This window comes from Cucurbita moschata, unplaced genomic scaffold (genome assembly GCF_002738365.1).
Source record: "Cucurbita moschata cultivar Rifu unplaced genomic scaffold, Cmos_1.0 Cmo_Scf00024, whole genome shotgun sequence".
NCBI lineage: Eukaryota > Viridiplantae > Streptophyta > Magnoliopsida > Cucurbitales > Cucurbitaceae > Cucurbita > Cucurbita moschata.
Window position 1 is genome coordinate 3817724 of NW_019268540.1, and position 23549 is coordinate 3841272.

At 34.5% G+C, this 23549-nt stretch overlaps 4 protein-coding genes across 14 annotated transcripts; 2 read left to right on the forward strand and 2 right to left on the reverse strand.

The window, feature by feature from the left end:
- Window positions 1-2274: 2274 nt before the first annotated feature.
- On the forward strand, window positions 2275-2930 carry LOC111460952. Its single transcript, XM_023104333.1, has one exon. The coding sequence runs from the start codon at window positions 2326-2328 to the stop codon at window positions 2680-2682; it is 357 nt and encodes a 118-aa protein (XP_022960101.1). The 5' UTR covers window positions 2275-2325; the 3' UTR covers window positions 2683-2930.
- Window positions 2931-5242: 2312 nt separating this feature from the next.
- On the reverse strand, window positions 5243-8862 carry LOC111460602. 7 transcript variants are annotated; one of them, XM_023103800.1, is made up of 6 exons: window positions 8659-8862; window positions 7879-8301; window positions 7236-7637; window positions 7099-7159; window positions 6340-6527; window positions 5243-5926 (listed from the first exon to the last, which is right to left on the reverse strand). In XM_023103800.1, exons 2-5 carry the CDS (start codon window positions 8263-8265, stop codon window positions 6343-6345), a joined length of 1035 nt encoding a protein of 344 aa, XP_022959568.1. In that variant the 5' UTR covers window positions 8266-8301; window positions 8659-8862; the 3' UTR covers window positions 5243-5926; window positions 6340-6342. The 7 variants fall into 7 exon arrangements, 4 of the variants coding, with proteins under 4 accessions (XP_022959568.1, XP_022959569.1, XP_022959567.1 ...); XM_023103801.1 differs by having other exon boundaries at window positions 5243-6524; XM_023103799.1 differs by having other exon boundaries at window positions 5243-6527.
- A 1562-nt stretch (window positions 8863-10424) lies between these two features.
- LOC111460621 ((6-4)DNA photolyase) lies at window positions 10425-17093 on the forward strand. Its single transcript, XM_023103824.1, has 14 exons — window positions 10425-10801; window positions 10917-10988; window positions 11863-11943; window positions 12061-12240; window positions 12313-12384; window positions 12851-12937; window positions 13060-13158; window positions 13237-13320; window positions 14703-14789; window positions 14898-14969; window positions 15064-15177; window positions 15545-15632; window positions 15941-16036; window positions 16742-17093. Exons 1-14 carry the CDS (start codon window positions 10445-10447, stop codon window positions 16936-16938), a joined length of 1686 nt encoding a protein of 561 aa, XP_022959592.1. The 5' UTR covers window positions 10425-10444; the 3' UTR covers window positions 16939-17093.
- Window positions 17094-18990: 1897 nt separating this feature from the next.
- LOC111460663 (G-type lectin S-receptor-like serine/threonine-protein kinase CES101) lies at window positions 18991-22651 on the reverse strand. Of its 5 annotated transcripts, none has more exons than XM_023103877.1 (7): window positions 21241-22651; window positions 21038-21145; window positions 20709-20932; window positions 20306-20516; window positions 19983-20220; window positions 19665-19815; window positions 18991-19547 (listed from the first exon to the last, which is right to left on the reverse strand). In XM_023103877.1, exons 1-7 carry the CDS (start codon window positions 22460-22462, stop codon window positions 19218-19220), a joined length of 2484 nt encoding a protein of 827 aa, XP_022959645.1. In that variant the 5' UTR covers window positions 22463-22651; the 3' UTR covers window positions 18991-19217. The 5 variants fall into 5 exon arrangements, with proteins under 5 accessions (XP_022959645.1, XP_022959644.1, XP_022959647.1 ...); XM_023103876.1 differs by having other exon boundaries at window positions 21038-21154; XM_023103879.1 differs by lacking the exon at window positions 18991-19547 and having other exon boundaries at window positions 19684-19762; window positions 21038-21154.
- Between the last annotated feature and the right edge of the window lie 898 nt (window positions 22652-23549).

A 23549-nucleotide genomic window follows, 5' to 3' on the forward strand; every position in this document is an offset into this window, starting at 1 on the left:
TGCCATCTGCTAAAGCTTGAAGAACTCCCAAAGGACCAGCATATTCAGGTCCAATACGTTGTTGTATCCCGGCGGATATTTCTCTTTCTAACCATACAATTACTAGTACGCCGATTGTGATTCCCAATACAGTAGTCAAAATAGGGACAAGCACCCATAGAATTCCATAGACTTCTTTTAAGAATTCCAATCTCGAAAAAGAATTGATATCTTGGACTTGTGATGTATCAATTATCATTTTAACGATCAACTTCTCCCATAATGATATCTATGCTACCTAGTATTGTCATAATATCAGCCAATTTCATTCTTTTAACTAACTGAGGAAGAATTTGCAAATTGATAAAACCCGGCGGGCGAATTTTCCATCTCCAAGGAAAACCACCCTGATCCCCTATCAAAAAAATGCCCAATTCCCCTTTTGGGGCTTCGACTCTCACATACAGTTCTTGTTTCGCCAATTCAAAAGTTGGCGAAGGTTTTTTACTAATGAATCGATAGTCAAAGTCATTCCATTCCGGAGACTGTCCTCGATCAAAAGATCGTATTTCTAAATTTTCATAAGGTCCCCCTGGAATTCCTTCCAAAGCTTGTTGAATAATTTTTATGGATTCCGTCATCTCACCAAGTCTGACTAAATAACGAGCTAATGAATCTCCTTCTTTTTGCCACTGAACTTCCCAATCAAATTCGTCATAACACTCATAATGATCAACTTTACGAAGATCCCATGGTATTCCGGAAGCTCGCAGCATTGGTCCTGATAACCCCCAATTTATTACCTCTTCTCCAGAAATAATGCCTACTCCCTCAACTCGTTCTAAAAAAATAGGATTTTGTGTAATAAGTTTTTGATATTCAGCAACCGCTGTCAAAAAATAATCGCAGAAATCCAAACATTTATCTATCCATCCATGAGGTAGATCAGCCGCGACTCCCCCGATACGAAAATAATTATGCATCATTCTCATACCGGTGGCTGCTTCGAATAGATCATATACTAATTCTCTTTCTCTGAAAATATAGAAGAAGGGAGTCTGTGCGCCAATATCCGCCATAAAAGGGCCAAGCCATAACAGATGAGAAGCTATACGACTCAATTCCAACATAATTACTCTGATATAGCTGGCTCTTTTAGGTACTTGAATATTTCCCAACAGTTCTGGACCATTTACAGTTATTGCTTCTGTAAACATAGTAGCTAAATAATCCCAACGTGTTACATAAGGTAGATATTGTATAATTGTTCGGTTTTCTGCAATTTTTTCCATCCCTCTGTGTAAATAACCCAATATTGGTTCACAGTCAATAACATCTTCACCATCCAAAGTAAGGATGAGTCGAAGAACACCGTGCATTGATGGGTGTAAATTAGTTAGAGATTCAAATTTACGACTATTTCATCTATTTTATAATATTTTAATAATTGAAATAGGTTCAAATTGAGGTCGTAAAATAGTTAATTTTTAAAATTATATTAGAAGTAAATTCAAATTTATATTTAATTAACTAATTTGTTTAATTTTTAGGAAATAATAAAAGAAAAGAAGCGTGGAGATGTCATGGTCAAATAACAGGTGGAAAAGTGGCTGAAAACCTTAAAAAAAAGCGCACAAGTGGGACCGTGCCACATCACTCTCTGCGCACCTCCACGCACCCCGCCTAAACCTTATCCATTTTGTTTCCTATTTTACCCTTCCAGTCAACTCACAGTCACCATTCCGTACCATTCTTATAAATTTATTAATATTAATTACAAACGCATGAAATTTCGAGTTTTTTTTTATAAGTGTGAAAGTATTAATTTTATTCATTTCTGAATTTTAAGTAATATTTTGTTTCTTTATAAACTAATATTTTAATGTCTAATAATAATAATACCTTTAAACTTTATTTTTTTTTTTAATAAACACATATAGAGAAGAAAGCATTGCAAATACTTCAAAAAAATATTATTTATTTTTTTAATTAACCATCCTATTAGAGAGTCTATAATTTGATAATTAAATTATAAATTTGGTATTTATAACTTTGAGTCTATAAGTTTTAAATTTAGAGCTTTGTTATTATAATTTGATAAAATTTGATAAATAATTTATATAAATTAATTACATTATAATATTTTAAATTGGAAGGACTAACGGGTAACTTTGACCAAATAATAAGGGTTAATTTTGTAATTTAACCGGTACGACAGGATCAGACGATTTCACGTGGTTCTGAAGCACCCGATGAAAACTCTCCTCCACTCCCGTTAAAAAGAGTCGTCCCTGAGACTTTGACAATTTATCCCCCCCTTCCAATCCCTAATTTTCTGCTTCTCTCATGGCGACCAATCTTCCCGTTTTCCATGCCGCTCCGATAAGGGCTTCGTCATCTGGAAAATCCGAACCTAATCGTCGGAAGGCTGCTGCGCCAAAGTGGTGGTCACCGATCTTCGGATGGTCCTCCGAGCCGGACTACATCGGTTCTTCCGCCGCGGATCAGCCTGTTCAGAATGCCGATCCAGAGCTCGACGGCGGACGACCGAAATCCAAATTCCTGCCAGGCTGCTTCACGGAGGAGAAGGCAAAACTGCTCCGGATGAAGACGCTGGAGAGCTCTACTTTTCATGACATTATGTATCATTCAGCAATCGCGTCGCGCCTCGCCTCCGATTTGTCGGACCGAAGCAAGGAATAGATCTACGAAGCTTAGCGCAGTGAGGTATTGTATTATGTTTTTTGAAATCTGTATCTGTACTGCCTTCCTTTGCAAATCGTCGTCTCAAAAAATTTGGGGAAAGGATATGAAGCTTACTTTCCCAATGAATTTACCTTTTACTTTTTGACTTTTAGATCGTGTAGATTGCTGAAACTTCAAACCTACTGTAATTTTCTTGCGTCTGATTATTGATTGACGACGATTGTTTAAGCCTTGTGTTCTTGTTACAATCACAATCAATTCATAGAAACGGTTGTAGATGAATAATACATCTTGATCTTGACCGGCCTTGAAATCTACGCCCACCGTTGTAATTTAATAGAACACTAGAAATAATTATCAGATGTGTAGCCCATGCCCTAACGATTTCTTCTCAGAGCCATTCAGTGAGATGTTTGCTGAATCATCTTAAGTGGATAATTTGAAGAATTTTTTAACATCAGATCGTCGCTGTTTAGGTCATGTTCTTAATTAGACTATTCAGAAAAGGAAAAGGAAATGAATTATGTAATTGAATCCAAACTTTTTTATTGTTCTGTGAAACGATCAAGTTTTGGATTGGACAAAATCTTGATTAATGAGGGAGAGAGATCACAATCTTTTTTCTTTGAGAATTGAAAAATCTTAAATTGTTTGAATTAAGAATGCTACAGAATCTGATAGGAGCGCTGTATAAGGTGTATATACTAATCAAATTAATGATAAATAATGATTCTGTAGATTAAATAATTGGGTCAGTTCTTTCCAAATCCCACCAAAAACAGATAATTAGGAATCTGGATGACTCACCTAAACGAGTTAATGATAGATTAATCGAATATATCCATTTTTTGAAGCGTGGCTAGATGTTGGGTAAAGAATTTTGTACGGTCCAATTTTTTTAACTTTTAATTTTTGGTTCTAAACATATTCAATATTATTAATTCAATCCATTTAGACAATATAGTCTTACAATAGTAAGAAGCAAGAAAAATATGTATGAATTTTGTATTTTATCTTAAAAAAAAATTCTTAAATTTTTAAAAGTTTCTATAATACTCTTACATTTTTTAAAAAAAACTTAAAAATGATTTGATTTAGGAAACTATTAACTTAATTAAATATTAATAGTGTTTCAAATTTATTAATACCCTTGACTTAAAAAATAAAAATAAAAATATTAATACTAATATATTATCTTCAAACATTTTAATGTTAGTTTTGAAACGTGGTACATGGATATTTTAAAATTTTTTAAAAAATATTTAAAGGTGTTTTTAAAAATTTTAAAATAATATTAAAAGTATTTTTTAAATTTAAAAAAAAATTAAAAGTATCGATAAAACTTTTGAAATTTTGAAAAGATATTTTTGGAAGTAGTTATAAAATATCTTTGAAACCATCTAGAAGTTGAAAGATATCTTTGAAACCATATTATCCTGTCTTGTCTTTCCTTTCTTTTATTGTTCCTTATTTCATAACACATTAACAATACTAGTCTCTACCATTTTGTTTCTTCATTTTGTTTTTGTATTTATACACATACCATTTCTATGTATTGAGATAGTTATTATTCGCTAAGTTTATTGTGATTATGTGCACATGATGTTACAAGCTTTTAAGTGAGTTCAAGTCACGAGGAGAAATAATTACTTATGAAAATATGTTCAAGAAGATATTTTATATTTTCAATGTCTCGAATATGCTCCTGCAGCACTAATATCGAAAGATTTTTTTAAAGTACTATAAACTTACATTGTCCTCTTTTATAACTAAACAAAATAAAGAGTTACTTAATATAAAGAAATCATGAATGTTGACCAATTGGAATAATATCCTTCTATGAAACAAATGTCGAAGTCATAACAGTAGAGAAACAAGTATTAATTCATTTCATAATAGTCGTCAACTACAAATAATGATGATCATAAGAATTTCAAAAGTGTCGTAACCGATCTGGCATGAAAGACGATTGGTCTCATACCTGTCTATGCCTCAGAGCACCTAGTCAACTTTCACCAAGCATCAAGGAAAGAACGTAGAAGCGAATTTCCCTGCTAATTTTTCTGAATCTCTAAAGAGAAAATTGATACAATTGAATCAGTAGGAAATAATTCATATGAGAATTCCCAAAATTAGTGTTGCTTCCAGTTTTAGTATATTTATTGTATATAATTCCAGCAAGTTCAAATTATTATTATTATTATTATTCTTTTTTTTGCAGAACCAAGAACAGTTGTCAATGCAGATAAGTACTACTATATGAAGTTGGTTTTGGAAGAATAAATCATATCTTGCCTAGAGGAACACATTTTTGTTTAGTTTTTATAATTTATAGACATATTTTTGTCCATAATCAGTTCATTCATGTGTATATGTAAGAAATTCAACTAAATCTTAACATACTTTTCACAATACTTACTAAATTGTTACTTCGATAAAAGAATAGAGATCAAAAGCGTTCTTTAACCAACGAAAAAACAATAGTCATCACAATGTAACATGCATAAATACACAAAACAATTTAGAGTTGTAATCACTTTTGCTTAATTCATTGATAAATTTGATTCAAAGATGATTTCCTTACATTCAACTAATCAGATGATCGCATCAGCAATAAAAACTCAACAATATATGTCTTCTAGAATGATTCATGATATAATTCTATTTCAAATAATATAAATACATGAGAGGTCATATGCAAGAGATTTTATAACTATGAAATGTATAAGCAGTGGTGGAGAAGGAAGCACTTTGCCTGTGTAAAAGCACGAGGTCAAAATTAGCTCCTTCCTTCACCGGCATCAGCCGCAGACTCCGGCCTGAAGCTTGTCTGCAGCAATGAGAAGCCGAGCATTCTCTCCTTGAATTTTGAAGCTCAATCTTCATCTTGAGTTGCTCAGCCGCTTCATTAACTGATAATAGGTAGAAAAGCTACATCATTATATACAAAGAAGTTAAATTCAAATCATCCAAAGCCTTTCCTAACAACAATGTCAAAGAAATAACAAGCATTTAAGGCCTGATAGTTACTTAGATCTACTATTCTTCTCCTTATCCAGTTCCTTTGCAAACTGATCAGAAGAAGAATATGAAAGATCAAGGTTACCTCTGTTCAACAACAAAATTATCAGCTATTTTTTGATTGATTGCAGATAAACAAATAAAATGTCTCTCTTCATCACTTCAGTTTTGCAGTTTGATGGGGACAAGTATTGGCCATCACAGCCTTTGCCCCTTTCACCTGAAAATATCTTAGCCACAATGTCATTCAGTATACAAATTTCTACAGCATAAACGTTTTATTTTCGTTACGTAAAAAAAAGATGAACACACATTCCTCAACTGCAGGCTTATCCTTTGTTTCATCAACATCATTAAGAGATAATTTCAACCTTTAGGTTTCTAAACGACCCGAAGTGTACAAAAATATGGATGAGTGTCATGTTTGAAATCAAAGATAAGAGAAGGGCACATGGTAATTGCAACCTACAGAAAGTTTACTTTCTATCTGGTTTTCAGAATAACTCAGGGACTTTTAGGTTTTCTTCTTTCTTCACAAAGTCCATTTATTTCAGTTAGCAACTTGCATTTCTACTGATATCGCACATAAATTAAACTAGACTCCAATAAAAGCATAAAAAAGCTAGGGATTACTCATCAAATGGCTTGCCGTAAGCATATTTGCAAGAATTTGGATGTGATATCCCATGGTGGTACATGGAAAAAGGAGCCAAGTATAATCCACAGCCACCGTCTTGAGAAAGCCCTAAAAGCCTCCAAGTTATTCCATGTCATAACAAGGGAAGGTACCCATATTTTCCTCAAATGAAGCGCATAGGCTGCTGAGGACATTATAGGATTAGAATGTATACAACACAATAGTACACTGTAGATCCAGAGCAGATAAGAGGAAATGTAAGAACCTTCACATGAAGAGGACAAAATTCATTTATGGAGAATAACTCTTGAAAAATCTTTACAGTATAGCATACTCTATTTTGAATCCTAGCGCTACCAAACAGAGCAGTCCAGTGAAACAAAAGAGTGACATTGATATGACAAAAAGCTTAAGGATCATTAAGAACGAAGAGCAATTCTCATTTCTGAATGGTTTGTACAAATCAATTGGGTGCTTCCCAAACTTCTAATTGAATGATGCACAGTGAAACTTACCCATAGAATGATATCAAGGGATACAGAAGTAAGAATTCGAAACAAAGAATAAATGCTCCAATCAATCATACAGATGTCTTTTTAGCAGCAGACATTAGATTTTTCAGCTCCGTCAAATATTCATCATTTGATATGTGGAGTGAAGCACGAATGCTTGAAACCTGTCCTTCGTCTTCCCAACTTAAAGGTCCTGAAGCATACAATACCCTAATAAAAGAACGAAATACACTTAGCTCTGACCTGTGGAATCCAACCGATACTTCCTCATCGGAGCATGAATTTTCTTCCTCATGTCCTCTTCCTGTAAATGATTCAGCATCACTGCAATAATCCTCATCCTTGACTTGTTTACTACGAGCTACAGAATTAAATGGCACCTTGAAAAAATCATCAGTGGAATTATTACTACCAACAGAGGAAGCACAGCTAACTGTGTGAATGTAATTTGAGGTTCTTGGAATAAGGTTGTCCTCTCTCAAACCAACATAACCTGTAGCAACTTCGGTATTTACAGCAGGAAAGGGGGAGCTCAATCTAACCCTACTCAACTCTCGTGTTAAGCACAGTTTAGTAGTTTTTGCTAAAGAAGGCAAATACGTAACATCTTTCTTAGTGATTTTCCTTTTCAGGATAGACACTGTGTGTTTTTTGGACTTTTCAAGCAAAGGCCTTCTCTGATGTCTGGTAGGAAGAGCCGTTACTAGCTGTTGAACCTTACTTTTCACCATGTCTGGAACTGTCTGCTTATTTCCAGGCAATGAACCCAAATCTTCAAAGGCCTGTCCAAGAAATAACCAATGAGATGATGGTTCAATAACTGTTTCAAGCACAAACTAGACTGCAGCATGCCTGGATTTTTCATTATGCACACGGAAGAAAGATGTAACACAATGCATGCATACAAAGCACAGTAAATCAATAAAACAGAAACAAAAAAAAAAAAAAAAAAAAAAAAATGCATTTGTAAATAAAGTATAATAAGGAAAAGGGTTGCAAGAAAATTGTTGTTAGGAAATTTACCTTTCCTAGGAGAAACCATTGGCCGTCGCGCCATGCCTGTCGCAATCTCAAATAAGATTGGCTAACCAAAACATCTAATGGTGATCCAAGTAGTCTTGCTAGATAGCAATTAACCCCAATGATCTGCATTATTCTTGCTTGTTTCCAAGAGGAATTGTGGAACGCTTCAGCAAGATCACCAGCAGCCCAAACATTTGGTCCTTCTACGGGGGGAGGACAGGGCCTTATCGCCCACCTCGGCACCTTCTCCACCGCTTCCTCCGTCTGAAAATATCTTACGCTATACGTACGGCCATTACCGGAAACAATTTCAGCACAACTCCATGAACCACTCGAAACCTCCTCCTGGCTATAAACCTCAACTTGATCCCCCTTCCTTAGTCTCATACTTCCAAAGATCCTAATTCTAAACAGATTGCAAGCCTGTAAAGATTAAAAAACAAAAAACGCTTTTCACTCATTCAGCAAGCCAAAAGTCCACGAACGAAACGAGACAAAACAAAAAAAACAGTAGTAATCAACATACAGAAAGCACAATAACTACAAAATTCTTCTACACTAAGCAGACGAGAAAAGAAACTTCCAAATTCAAACAGAAGAACAAAACTCCAAACCTGGAAAAAGAAATCAACGTAGAAAAGTGACGGAATCAAAAGAAGTCAAATGCGGAATTAAAGTGAACACAAAGCTGAATTCGATTGATTCAATGGTAAAATGAAATCAAACAACAACAACAAGAACAACAACACATTAAGAAGAGGTGTAGAAAGCGATCGATACCTCGAGAGAAGAATTGAGCGGAGTATGACAATGTTGTGAATCTTGTAAATAAATTCTTCAAATTGAGTGAAAAAAAGAAAAAGCTTTTTGGAGAAATTTATGAGCAAAGAGTAAATTATAAACAAGTTTAAATTCCAAAACCAATTGGGATACGGGAATGGCATCAGTTTTAAATCTGGGCTTGGGCTATAACCCATCTATCTCCTATTCAAACTCAATTTTAATTAACTTATCAATAATAACCACTTTTATTTTTAAATAATAAATATTTTAATGTCCCTTTAATTATTTCTTCCTATTCTCACTCTTTAAATCTTTAGGGTTTTAAAATTTTTAAACTTCAAATTTAAAATCTTTTTTACCCAATAAAATTTTAAAATTTTAAATACATAATGGTAATTTCACCTCTTATTTAAGAAATATTTATTTTTTAATTTAATCCTCAATTTCCTAATTTTTTAACATAACATTTATTATTTAATATATAAGGGTATTTTCAAAAATTAAAATTTTGACATTGACTAATTGAAATTTTTTTTTTTTTTTTTTAAATATTCTCCAAGATTTTCTCACTTTTATTTCATTCAAACGTATCTTTTTCACTTTTCTTTTTTAAATGTTAACATTTTTCTAAAATAAAAAAAAATAATAATAATATATCTAAAATATCTCTAATTTAATATATTTGGAATCTCAAATTTTATCTGTAAAGTCCCTATGACTTAACTGCTCTCTCTTTCTCTCTCTTATATTTATTAGTTATCTTTTTAATGTATTGGTTAGCTCGTTTATCTTTTAACATTTAATTATTTATAATTTGTATCTTTATTCATTTAATTTAATATATATATATATATATATATATATATATATATATATATTTTATAACTCCAACCCCACCATCCAACCCAAATTACAAAAATTAGGCTATGTTTGAGTTGAATTGGAAGTTTTTCTAGTCGTATCAACTTAAACAATCAGAAAAAATATAATTTTCAACCGTATATTATTTTTAAAATTATTATAAATATTAAGAATATTTGATATATATAAGGATTGATAACCATGAGTTACGACAAATTGATATTTAAGTTATTAAAGTAATATATATTACGTATAAGTATACTTAAAAAAAATGAATAACCGTCAACCTAATCCAACCAAAAAATGGAAAGTTTAGTTGGGTTGCAAGCTCTGTTTCGGTTACCAAGCTAATCAACTTCGAATTTTTGGTTGATCTAATTTTATTTTACAACACAATTCAAGAGCGTCTACATATTTTTGCCCCGCTTAACGTTCACATCAAACAAAAACACACTTATAAACTAGAGTTTAGTTCCTACATTTTAAAAATTGAAAATAATAATAATTAAAAGCACAATTATTAAATATGTTGTTTTTTTAACATTAAATAAAACTCAGAAATACCAAGTTTTCAAACATTGGCTCAAATAAAATTAAAATTTTAATATTTTGTGGTGTTAAAAAAAAAAAAAACAAATTTATTTGAAAAAAATGTCCGAAAAGATTGCGACGTGGCAGTCGCGTGTCCCGTAACATCAAGCATGTTTATAACCATACAAAACCGTCCATCGAAAAAGTAAACGACGTGTCGTTTTATTTACCCTACGCCTCCCGCGCATTTTAGTCTCACTTCCTTCACGACGACTCTAAAACGGCACCGTTTTTGTCCATACATGCGTATGTTAGCAAATGTACAAAATTTCCCAACGATTTTGGGCGCGAAAGTCACCACCAGGCACCAAGGTCCGTCCGAGGTACTTCAATGCGGGCGGCGATTCAACCATTTTCTCTTCACTGTTCGACTTCAAACAAGTTCATGGCGTCTAATTCGAGCTCTTTGCTCTGGTTTCGAAAGGGCATAAGGATTCACGACAATCCGGCGCTTGAATATGCGGCCAAGGGCGCCAATTGTCTCTATCCCGTTTTCGTCATCGATCCACATTACATGAAGCCTAATCCCTCGGCGTTTTCCCCTGGATCGTCTAGGGCTGGACTGAACCGTATTCAGTTCCTTCTTGAGAGCCTCGTGGACCTGGATATGAACCTCAAGAAGCTCGGCTCGCGCTTGCTGGTTCTTCACGGGGAGCCTGGTGAGGTCTTGATTCGCTGCTTGGAAGAGGTATATCTTGTAATTTTTCACATTTTCTCTGAGGGTTGAGCTAGAGTAGCTGTTACTGTAGCTTCTGCTTATGGTTATTAGTTTATTATCTGTGGATGCTTTCACTTTCTTGCAGTGGAATGTCAAGAAGCTTTGCTTCGAGTATGATACGGATCCTTACTACCAAGCTTTAGACAGTAGAGTTCAAGTAAGCTTGTTTTGTTTTGTTTGACTGTTTGTTTCTTTAAAAAATATTGGCCAATTATTTTGTAAATCTTGAGTAGGAAGCTGTAAAAGTGTTCAGATACTTGTAGTCATTGACGGAGCCAAAGAAAGAAGAAACGGTTAGAAATCATGACTTTCCACAATGGTATGATATTGTCCACTTTGAGCATAAACTCTCATGGCCTCGTAGCACTGGAGATAGTCCTCAACAATCCTCCCCTCGAACAAAGTACACTATAAGCCTCCCTTTAATCGAGGCTCGACTCCGTTCTCTGGAGCCCTCGAACAAAGTACATCCTTTGTTCAACACTCTAGTCACTTTTTTTACTACACCTTCGAGGCTCACAATTCTTTGTTCGATATTTGAGGATTCTATTGACATGGCTAAGTTTAGGGCATGGCTCTGATACCATGTTAGGAATCATGACTCTCCACAATGGTATGATATTGTCCACTTTGAGCATAAGCTCTCATGACTTTGCTTTGGGCTTCCTCAATAGGCCTCATACTATTGGAGATAATATTCCTCACTTATAAATGCATGATCTTCCACTAAATTGGAGATAATATTCCTCACGATCTTCCACTAAATTGGAGATAATATTCCTCACTTATAAACGCATGATCTTCCACTAAATTAACCAATGTGAGCTTCCAATAATTCTAATAGATACTTTCACAACTTAGTCCGTCGTAAATTTAAGAAGGGTCTATAAAATACTTAAGATCCTTGAGAATTGAGCATTTATAGTTTGAACGTTACTTTTCACCATACTTCAAAAATTAGAACGTTCAATTATTACTCTGAGTTTGAACTCTTGACGACGGAAATTTTGAGTGCGTCTGTTTTCTCGCAGAACCATGCGTCTGCTGCTGGGGTTGAAGTTTTCTCTCCTGTGAGCCATACTCTGTTCAATCCGGCAGACATTATTCAAAAGGTTAGTTTAAAAGGTCCAGTTTGAAAGCAATATTCTTGTGTGGAATTTGTTCTCAATTAGTTAGTACGTTTCCATTTTCTTACGATGGTTTAATTTGTAACGATAATTGTTGAGAAGAATGGGGGCAGGCCACCTCTGAGTTACCAATCCTTCCTAAAACTTGCTGGCGAGCCCTCTTGGGCACGTGCCCCTCTGTCTACCACAGTTTCTTCACTTCCTCCTGTTGGCGACACCCGAAGATCTCAGATTTTAGATGTTCCAACAATTAGAGACCTTGGTTATGAAGACATGGGAAAGGTTTGAAGTTTTTTATGTTGTAATATGAATCTGCCGTCTGTTACATGTGCAATAAAAATTAGATTTATGCAGGTTGAATGGACTCCTTTTAGAGGAGGTGAAACGGAAGCCTTGAAGAGGCTAGAAGAATCATTGAGTAACAAGGTACAGCTTCATCCCCAAAACTCTTGAAGATTCTAAGCCTCTATCTCCAAGGTCCCTACTTCTTCATATTTCTTTTTAGGATAAGAAGAAGAATATAAGCATTAAATTAGCAAACCAACGCATAGACAACCTACTAAATGGATATAACTGTTTGGGTAAGTCAGTGATGAACGTGTAAGATTTCTGCTAAATCAACTATGAATGTAAAAGCTTAAGCTGGTGTATTATGTTGAATTTAATTATATCAATAATCCAATACTCTCCTTCATTTGTGGGTTTGAAAATTTGTAAAAAGCCCAACAAGTAGCAATCAATATTAATTGGGGAGAAAATGACACTATGCGGGTCCAAACTTAAGATCTTCTACTCTGATATCATGTTAAATCATCATTCAATCTAAATTGATGAGTGATGGTAAATTTAGTTGTATCAATACTCCGATAGTTTCTTAATCGGATTTTTGCAGGATTGGGTGGCAAAGTTTGAGAAACCCAAAGGTGATCCATCTGCGTTCTTAAAGCCAGCTACAACTGTCTTATCGCCCTATCTGAAAGTGAGTGAATTGTCAATTTTTTTTTATCATCGATTTGTATGTTTGCTATTTGTCTCTCTTTGGTATGTAGTAACGAGCTTTCCCCATTTTTCTTTCAATTTTCTTATCAATTTTTCTGGCAGTTTGGGTGTCTCTCTTCCAGGTACTTCTATCAACGTGTTCAAGATATATATAAAAATGTCAAAGGGCATACAACACCTCCAGTTTCCCTTGTTGGACAGGTTTATTATTGTGCCTATCAGACGTGGCAATCTCATGGTGTCTGTCTTTGTAGTAACAAAATTTGTCTTCCTTAACAGCTTCTATGGCGGGAGTTTTTCTATACTGCAGCTTTTGGAACGCCTAATTTTGACCGGATGAAGGATAATAAAATATGCAAACAGGTACCTGATTTTACTCATCAATTCTCTTTGTCTGAATTAAGGACCCTGCCTAATTTTTTTTTCGTTACAACTTGTTGGCTAGAGAACTAGATATTTTATTATCTCTCACTTCTCCTCTGTGATAAAGTTCTGGTGGTGATTGTGGCATAAAATTGTAGCCTGCATGCATAAAAGTGAATGTTTTATATGCTTATCTATTATTTGTGATCTAATATGACGAACACAATCTTCCACAATGAAACTGGTTCCAGTGTTCCAGATCAGCAAAGTTTTATCTGATCTAAAGTTCCATGTATTCTTCTGGTGATTAGCATAAGACGATTATAGAACTCGAGTTTCTCTTTGATTTAAAGATTTTTAAACTGTATCTGTCTCAACAAGCATTGAATTCTTTTAGCTTCCACGTTAAGGATGTGCAAGATTTGGATTTCACCAACTGTTTAAGATCATGATAATGTAGTAGGTTATGCATAGTTAGGAAACCATCGTGTAAATGCGATTTGTTAATCATCTGAGGAGATTTACCTAAATCCAGTTGCTACTGAATTAGGCCCCGTTTGAGATTGCGTTTGAAGACGGTAAAAGTGATTGTTGGAAATTAAATAATATCACATTTTGATTCACATTGATTTACAAAAGCTGTTAAGAGTAGCTTTTAGATTTGGCTTCATAATAATATGTTGTAACTAACAATTTTTTTTTGAATTTTTTTAATCCTTCTTGTATATTATCTACAATGATTTTTTAAGTATTATTTTTTTACAATTTATCTCATCTCTTTAGTTTTTTTTTTTTTTTTTTTTTTTTTTTTTTTTTTTTTTTTTTTTAATTTTAATTAGTTGCTTCTAATTTATTTTTCTTACTTTTTTATATTTGAACTAAAATTAGATTTTGTTTGAAACAAAATTTTCTTATAACAATTTTTTTTTCTTGATATTTTTATTAAATTATTTAAATAAACAAAATATAATCTGTAGTTAAAATTCTATAAAAATTTACATAATTATCTTATACAAATTTGAATTTAAATATTAATACAAGCTCATGCTTAATTGAAATATATGTTTATGTTTGTCATTATAGCTATTTCATAACAATTTAGTATTAATTTACTAAACACTGCAATTAGACTTTCCACGTTTAAATCTGAAATTTACCCAGCACAAACTTTTTTCATACGACACTGATTTTCTTAAAAGGAAAGCTGACAACAATTATTTCAAAAGTTGTAGCATCTCGAACTAAGCCTAAAGAAGTTGTGAAAAGAAAATTATGATTATTAAAATATCAGGCTTAACTACAGGTGACAAAAGTTGGACCTGGTAGCACTATTTTGTTTACTCAAGGTTGTATGTGCTAAAGTGAATAAAATGAAATTGTAGATACCTTGGAAAGATGACAACGAACTCTTGGCGGCATGGAGAGATGCAAGAACAGGATTTCCTTGGATTGATGCTATCATGGTTCAGGTTAGTCTAGTTTATCCTTTCCCATTACCATCTATACATTTAGGTAGGTGACCTTAGTTCTACATGGCCATAAGATAGCGAAACAGTTGTTTTATTTTTTGGTTGTAGCTTCGTAAATGGGGTTGGATGCACCACCTAGCACGACATTCTGTTGCATGTTTCCTAACTCGCGGAGATCTGGTATGTGTCTTAGCTTGGAAAATGATAGAGCATTGACTTTCTAGTTTTTCTTGATGTCATTACTATATTTTCATTTCTCTCTCTCTGGGTTTAGTTTGTTCACTGGGAGAAAGGTCGTGATGTGTTCGAGAGGCTTTTGATTGATTCAGATTGGGCTATTAACAATGGAAATTGGATGTGGTTATCGTGTTCATCATTTTTTTATCAGGTTTGATTTGTTTCTTAGTAACTATCTCGTTGTTAGAATCATAATTTTTTTTTCTTTGGAACTTCATACAACGATAAATTTTTTTCTCATAAAAGTACAGCGTGGATTGTCTACCACCATTATGAGGTAAATGGAATGATACTTGTTACAAGCACTGAAAGCATTAAGCGAGCACACAGCTTTAAATTTGGCGACCAGCTTTTACTTGCTGGATCATCTGAGTCAATTTTTTAAAGAAATGCTAAATATGAGATAAAAATACCATGACCATGTGAAATATAAATGATAATATTTCATAATTCTCTCTTTTTGTTGCAATAATTCACTTTTACATTTCATGATTTTGTTGGTTGTCTTTGGCTGTCAGTATAATCGTATATACTCTCCTGTCACATTCGGAAAGAAGTATGACCCGAACGGTGACTACATTAGGCATTTTCTTCCGGTCTTGAAAGGTAAGCAAGGGGTTTGTTTGGATACACTATTATTAGAACAGTTTTTGTTTCTTAATGCAAAACTTTCCTGATGGTTTCTTTGAAATGTTTTTTATAAGAAAATTCTGTTAGTGTAGTATCATTACTGTCTTTCTAGGATAAATTTAATTTACAAGAACACATGCTTGTAAATAGTAGTTTTCAAAAATAGTTTTGCAAAGAATAATATGATTGAAAACAATTTCCCCTGCAAACCATGAATTACTCATGTTTCATGATTGATTTTGTGCTCTATTTTGCCGTTCTGAAATCCAACGTTTGATTGGCAGACATGCCCAAGCAGTACATATACGAGCCATGGACAGCTCCTCTCAGCATCCAAAAGAAGGCAAAGTGCATCATCGGTAAAGACTACCCAGAGCCAGGTTAGTTCTGAGATTTATTTTCAAATGGAAAAAACTTGATTTTCATTGAGAAAAAATGAAAAAAATTCACAAAAAGGAGCTAGACTACAAGAAGGAACTTCAGTCGAGAAATAAGACCCATCAAATAGTTACGAACGAGACTAGAAACAGAGGCCCAGCGAAACTTGAGTCACTTTGACTGTACTTTTGACTATATTTTCGAGGCTAACAATTTCTTTGTTCGACATTTGAGGATTTTATTGACATGGCTAAGTTAAGGACATGACTTTGATACCATGTTAGGAACAACGGACCTCCACAGTGGTATATCGAGCATAAGCTCTCCTTACTTTGCTTTTGGTTTTTCCAGAAGGCCTCGTACCAATGGTGATGGTGTTCCTTACTTATAAAACCCATGTTATTCCTCGTGAGACTATTCCTCTCAATAATCTTCAACGAGGAGATGCCAAGGGATGTATGTAGTCTTATATGATTGAGTGCAGAAAGCGATAAAATCAAGTATGGAATTTGGGTTCTCAAGAAAGTAATTGAAATATTCTCACGGGATGCCCCAGAATTTCTAGGCTTATCTATTAGGAGACAGATAAAACGATAACTTTTTATAACACAGATCGAGTTATGCTGCATCTTCTTGAAGTTAGAATTCATTTACTTTTAGTCGATCATATTTGATTCACCAACTCAAGTCTACTGTTTTTCCTTCAGTGGTATCACATGATATAGCTACCAAAGATTGCAGGAGGAAGATGGCTGAAGCATACGAACTAAACAAAAGATTGAATGGTATGATAAGTGAAGACGATTTGGAGAACTTGAAACGAAGTTCAGAGGAGGAACAAAGCCAAAAGGTTCAAACGAAACGGAAAAGACAAACCATCATTGACTGGATTCAAGCACCATAGTTATCTCCCGGGTTGCCGAAAGTTAAATGGAGATCACTGATGAAGATTAGTAGCTTAGCACTCACAAAAGCTCGAAGATTCCCCGTCACTTTAGAATCACAATGACCCGAACTAATGTTTGTCATTTTTGCCCTTATCTTAATAGGAGACTTTGACTAATGTTGTTGTTGGGATATGTAGCCTGATGCCTGAGATATATTTGGAAGATATTTAGATATGATAGAGATATACATGGAGAGATTTGGTAAATGTTTGATAGGGATATATTTGTTAGATTATATCTCATAAGTTTAAATTTTGGAAGCTATATTTAGTAAATTGAAACCATATATATACACATTTAGTGCTGTCAAAATGTATTCTCTTCCTTCTCTCTGTCCACTACTTAAGTCATCAATATAAAACTTTTAGTCAATATTTTTCCTTGTATTTTCTCTCTCCGGTTTTTTGTGTTCTCCTATTTTTTGTGTTCATTTTGATCAACTGTGCGCTAGCTATCCTAACAATTAGTATTAGAGCTAACAACGGGTATCGATCCTAACAGTTGTGTTGGATGATGGAAGTCCCACATCGACTAATTTAGGGTGTGATCATGGGTTTATAAGTGAGGAATACTACCTCCATTGGTATGAGGCGTTTTGGGGAAGCCCAAAGCAAAGCCATGAGAGCTTATGCTCAAAGTGGACAATATCATACCATTGTGGAGAGTCGTGTTCGTCTAACAAGTTGTAGTTATCCTAACAATTAGTATCAGAGCTAACTGGTATCGATCCATCGATCCTGTAGTTGATTGCAGAGACTGTTATTTTTTTCTTTGCTGAAGCTTACAAAGCAAAGAAAGGAGGTGGAAAATTTTAAAAAGAATAACTTCTCCAGGGACATAACAGACTTCCGTACTGTAGCACACCCTCAGTACGACACTCCCCTCTTGTGTAGGTTTCCCGAATACCATGTGGAACATCTTCAATCAAGATTTCCACTTCCTCTGCATCAATTGCTAATTTAGTTGGTCCATGGGCAGGGTGATTCGTGGAGCCCGTACACCATTTGGAGGGGCAAACAGTGAAATGGGAACGAGTAAGCAAATTTCTGTGATAATCATCCCTACCTCAATTTCATTGCCTGCATTGTCGTGAATTAATTTGATAATTCAAAATCGAAGGTTGCATCGATGGAATGTAAACCCCCTCCATCACAATGTTTAAAGCATCGTGGATAGCTATGACTTCCATTACATCCACATCAAGCAAGAACCGGAAAGGCTTGAAAAAGGTCAGCATTCTCTCCCTCATTTCATTTCGAAATGCAGCACCTATACTACTTCATTGAAGTACTTGGACTTGATATTTTGTGTGTATGTAGTCTGATGGACAATTCATTTCTCCATATGCATTCACTCTTCATTTAATTACAACTATTTTTCTAATCATGCCAGATGATTTCATCTTTCATAATCGCCCGTATCAGGGGAATACTCCAAATTATATTAGCATCTGACTCTAAATATTTCCCTTACAGCGTTCTTCTATTGACCATTAGAATCAATAAGCTTAGCCACCCTTCTAAAATTTCCATATTCACTAGGACATATAATCTTAAGAGTGGATGGTCTAGGCATCCAACAACCCATTTATCTGATTCATTTACCATATCTTATTCCCCAACAAGTGTTTTTCACAAGGTCTCTGTCCCACATCAGGATTTTCCGTACAAAGCATGTGGTTCTTCTAGACTTACCCTCCAAAAAAAGAAGAGATCCATAAGTAGTTTCATTTCAAGATTTGACATATTAGAGACATTGATCTCTAGTCATTACTTTCGACCAATGAATTTATAGGACGAAAATTTGACTCTCTTAAAGAGAACTGATTCTGGAAGTTGAAAATTTAACTAATTAATTAGAATTGTTTACGAAAAAAATTTTTAGAACCTTGAAACGTAGCCTTTAGTTACAATATATTCTTATAAAATGCTTTAAACAAACTCTGAAACAATTTCATAGTATCATTAAAGAAGATGGATGATCTGTGCAATATTGTAGCTTTTTATCCCTGTTCCAAGAAAAATCATTGCCATCTATATTTTTGTGTTAACTCAAGGTCTGATGTTTATATCATTAAACACTGGTAACTGACCCGAAATCAGCCCACAACTTAGATAGCTAAACATTAATCTAGCTAAGTTAAAAGGCAAAAATCTATTAGACACAAAATTATAGTTCCAAGAGCTATGCTAGAACCCTTTTAAAATATAGAAGATTCGACCAAGCCGAAGAAAAATCATCTGGCAACCATAATAGAGACTGACATGTTATTCGAAGAACGTATTTCTGTTGTTGATTCCGATTTGATCTCTGTGCCATCTATCATCCCTTCCAATTTGGCGTTCTGGGTGATGAAAAATGGAGGCTGTTTAGGCAATGGAAGTTGAGTAGTATCATTAAGAATCATGGAATGAACATCAAGCATGGTAGGTCTATCTGCTGGCATTTGTTGGACGCATAGAAGACTAACATGGATGCATCTTAGAGCTTTCTGTTTCTGATCGGAGTTGTACAAAGTTGAATCGATCAGTTCTTCTCCTCTGCCTTCCATCCACAGTTCCCATGCCTGAAAAGGATTCACTCCACTTCTTCAATACTTTCATTCCTTAAGCACTTCTTAATTAGACTAAAGATATAAAGAAAAAGACCAAAGATGCATAGATTTCCCTTCTTTGCTACTTACATGTCCTATGAGATTGATAGGCCGTCCAACGTCATAATTGTGGTAGTTTTTTTGAGCTGTTATGATCTCTAATAACAACACTCCAAAGCTGTAGACATCTGATTTTATCGAGAAAGTACCGCCCATTACAAATTCAGGTGATATATAACCACTGCAATGTTTGTAAGTAGAGTAAGTTTTATCCACTATGTAAAAGCTAGACAACTTATTAAGCTTTTTGATATTGACAATATTTAATATGATATCAGACTTAACTTTTTAGCCTAACGGCGATTAACAAAAGAGTATTGAATAATAAATTTGACTGAACTCACTTACTATGTACCAACAATGCGACTAGTATTTGCTTCTTGTTCCGTGGGCTTAAAGATTCTAGCCATGCCAAAATCCGATATTTTTGCATTCATCTCATCATCAAGCAAGATGTTGCTAACTTTTAAATCTCGATGAACTATTCGTAATCTAGAATAGGTGTGAAGGTAAAGTAGTCCTTGAATTATCCCTTGGATTATGTGCAGGCGTTTGTCCCAATCTAGTACTAAATTTCTCACTGGATCTGTAAATTCAACGACGTGTTAGAAAGAGAGAAATCTCGAACCATGCATTTATACAAGTGTTTAAAGCTGGCCTAATTCACTAACCAAAGAGGAAGGAGTCAAGGCTTTTGTTGGGCATGTACTCGTACACCAATAATCTCTCTTCTTTATGAATGCAGCAACCAATAAGCCTAACCAGATTAGTGTGTTGCAGTTTGGCAATCAGCATGGCTTCATTCTTAAACTCCTCTTGTCCTTGTCCGGATTTCTTTGACAGTCTCTTAATAGCAACTTCTTGGCCATCATCCAAACTTCCCTACAGAAGTGAACTCATTCAGTTCTCTTGAGAATATTAACTCATTTTGCTCAAACTTTTATATTACAATCTTCTTTTTGTTTCATATTTATACTAATCATTGTTTGTACTCATAATATGTGATCTTTAACTTATCATTTTTATTTTATAAATAGTTTTCTTATGCTACATTGAAAAGAAAATGATACGTACCTTATAAACGGGTCCAAAACCACCTTCTCCCAGCCTACAATTGTCAGCGAAATTATTTGTTGCAGAAACTACATTTTCAAATGTGAAGAACTGCAGTTCGGAGTTCTTTATGTCTCTTCTCTGCTTGTTCTTAGTTTTCAGAATGTTAGAACTTTTAGATTTGGCCCCCATTTCTTGTAGAACATTTTGATGCTCTGAATCCTTCCTCCTTAGTTTTCTTACAGCTGTAGATTAAAGCGAATGAATGAACTCAATTCATGCATTCATAAGACATCCAAGGAGAGTTTTTTTTTTTTTTTTTTTGTAGAAAGAAATTAATATTGATTTACCTTTGTGGATTTGTGTTTTCGATTTGAGATAGAAAATAAAACACAATAGGAGAAGAGTTGTAGGTACTATTACGCCGATTGTAACTTCCAACCATACCCTTTTTTTTCCTGCAGGAACTAAGAATCCATAACCAGTTGTGAGGAGTTTGAATAAACCAATTGAAAACAGAATCGAAAGTGAGTATTTGGAGTAACCAGCTTACCTTTCCCTTCAGTCTCCTGAATGGACCAAATAATCCGCTTGCTTCCCTTCCCAGGAACAAACATTGCTCCCACATTCCATGTCTCACAGCCAGTGCCTTCTTCATTCGTAGAACTAAAAGCTATGCAACCACAGCTTGAAATGCAAATCTTTTCACAATCATAAATTGTGAGATTCTCACTGTCACTGTATCTCAAACTATTTCTCTCCATGTTACCAAATCTCTGTGTGGTTGAAAATCGTTTCGGCGGATTTCGACATTCTGGTACTTTGTGCTGCTTCTTCCCCACACACCCATCTCCAGAAACACCCTTAGCCACCTCAAACAACTCGTTCTCAAAATAGGGACATTCAACTTTCAAATCCCAATTACTCCCCACCAATTTTCCATCGTTTACCAATCTCAACCGGGGTTGAATTTCAATCACTCCATTGTTCAAGTTGGAGGTTGAGTAATTGAAGAAGGTCTCATTCTCATTCGAAAATCGCCTGAACACGAATTCTTGATTGTTGATGCTTGAAAGTTCTTCTGAGAATTCAAACCGGCCATCCCGCCAGTTTCCACTAGTCCAGAAAATAGCTCCTCTATGTAATATCAGTAACTGGTTTGTATTGTTGGGATTCATTGTGAGTGTGAAAGACCCTGATAGAACAGAATAATCTCCTCTTTGTGATGTTATAGACCAAGTAGATCCAGTTTTATGATTGATCCCAATTTTCATCCCAGGTAGAAGAGTGTCGGTTGGATGATCAAAGCTCTGCCATAGCTGTTGCTTGATTGACCCATCAGGATTCAACACACCTAATATAAAATTGCCATTGTCGAGTAGCATGGCGCTGCTGTTCATGGGCTCTTCAGCTTCATAGAGATAGAAACTATAGGCATGTCCATTTCTTTGTTTAGGTACAATCTTCAAGCTGCCGTTGCTGTCGATTGTGAGACAGGGCATCCCAAAATCTCCGGGAAATGCAAAATTTGGATTGGCTATCCACACTGGGTTCTTTGGATCTCCTTCATACCAAATGGCTATGTGACTGTTGTTGAGTAGACTAGGACTGTAAAACCCGAGGGATAAAGCCCCTGTGGCTGAGATTAGCCAAGACCCAGGTGTTAGTTCCTGGCCTTGTGTCAATACATCAGAATGAGCGTTTGAAAGCGCTACAAGCAAAAGCAGGATGATGAAGCAATCAAAGGGAGTTTGATTCCAAGTCGCCATGGCCATTCTCTGATGAAATCCTTGAGATTAACCTTTTGGTTTTGATTGTGTTAATGGTGTTTATATTTGATTCTGCCATTTCCATTGAGGAAGAAGGTTTGTGGATTGGGTGATGAGGGAGTGGAATTGACCTGTTCTAGTTTCGACGAAGGAGGTTGGACACTGTTGATGAAAATGGAAGACTTTCGTCCTCAGCTTCCTTGTTGGCGTATAGAGTGACATTTCAATACAGAGCTCAAGTAGGCTTAGTTATCAATTTAAAACAACAAACCATCCTCAAAAATTTAGAATATGCAATAAACCATAATAATTCTAGAATTTGGAAAAAACAATATTGACTTTTTCATGGATTAGCGTAAAACGGTAAGGGCTCTTTTACGAGTTTAATAGCAAACTCAATGTCACTCAGATTATTCAACCACTTTAAGGGTTAAATTTTGAAAAACACATCTCTTCCTCTACGAATAAATTTAAAATTGGATTACTCACCACTCTTTTTATGCACGTATACATACATACACATAGAGATACATACCACAATTTTATTAATTTTTTTTTTATTTCAACCATATGAATCTTGGACCTTTTATAAGGTCTAAAATCATAATTATTATCTCACCTAAATTTCATTTTATTCCTTTCATTTGAATTAGATTATTCAATTTTATTTGGAGAAATTTCAAAAAAGTCTACTTGATGTCTTTTTTTTCTTTTTTCCAAGTTTTAAATTTGGTCATGGGAAGAAAAATGTTTGTTAAATTAATACTTTTACTATATGGTTCTGTCCAAGAGCCAAACCGTGTTGATGTGAAAGGGACGTATTGACTGAGAAATATGTGGTCAATAATCATACCTAAACAGCATTAAACATTATAAATTAAAGAATATCCCAAAGTTGGAGCCGGCCAAAATTAAACTTTTTGGTTCACATTTATAAAAAAAAAAAACATTCAAGTTTAAATACTATCTTATTTAAATATATTATGAACTTTGGTTTATGTTGATGTTTGTACTTTTAGTTTTAATCTATTATAATTTTATTACTTTTATATTGATTCACGATCAGTTTGGTCTAAAGTGTTTATTTTGATTA

Bases quoted from the DNA above. Each gene is read 5' to 3' on its own strand.
- LOC111460952 (XM_023104333.1), top strand. From the start codon at position 2,326: ATGGCGACCAATCTTCCCGTTTTCCATGCCGCTCCGATAAGGGCTTCG.
- LOC111460602 (XM_023103798.1), bottom strand. From the start codon at position 8,265: ATGAGACTAAGGAAGGGGGATCAAGTTGAGGTTTATAGCCAGGAGGAG. The intron at 7,638-7,878 runs GTAAATTTCCTA...TTTCTTGGACAG, and splicing joins AATGGTTTCTCCTAGGAAAG to GCCTTTGAAGATTTGGGTTC.
- LOC111460621 (XM_023103824.1), top strand. From the start codon at position 10,445: ATGCGGGCGGCGATTCAACCATTTTCTCTTCACTGTTCGACTTCAAAC. The intron at 12,938-13,059 runs GTGAGTGAATTG...TTTTTCTGGCAG, and splicing joins TCTTATCGCCCTATCTGAAA to TTTGGGTGTCTCTCTTCCAG. The intron at 13,321-14,702 runs GTACCTGATTTT...ATGAAATTGTAG, and splicing joins ATAATAAAATATGCAAACAG to ATACCTTGGAAAGATGACAA.
- LOC111460663 (XM_023103876.1), bottom strand. From the start codon at position 22,462: ATGGCCATGGCGACTTGGAATCAAACTCCCTTTGATTGCTTCATCATC. The intron at 19,816-19,982 runs GTAAGTGAGTTC...CAAACATTGCAG, and splicing joins AGTCGCATTGTTGGTACATA to TGGTTATATATCACCTGAAT. The intron at 19,548-19,664 runs GTAAGTAGCAAA...AATCCTTTTCAG, and splicing joins CTATCAATCTCATAGGACAT to GCATGGGAACTGTGGATGGA.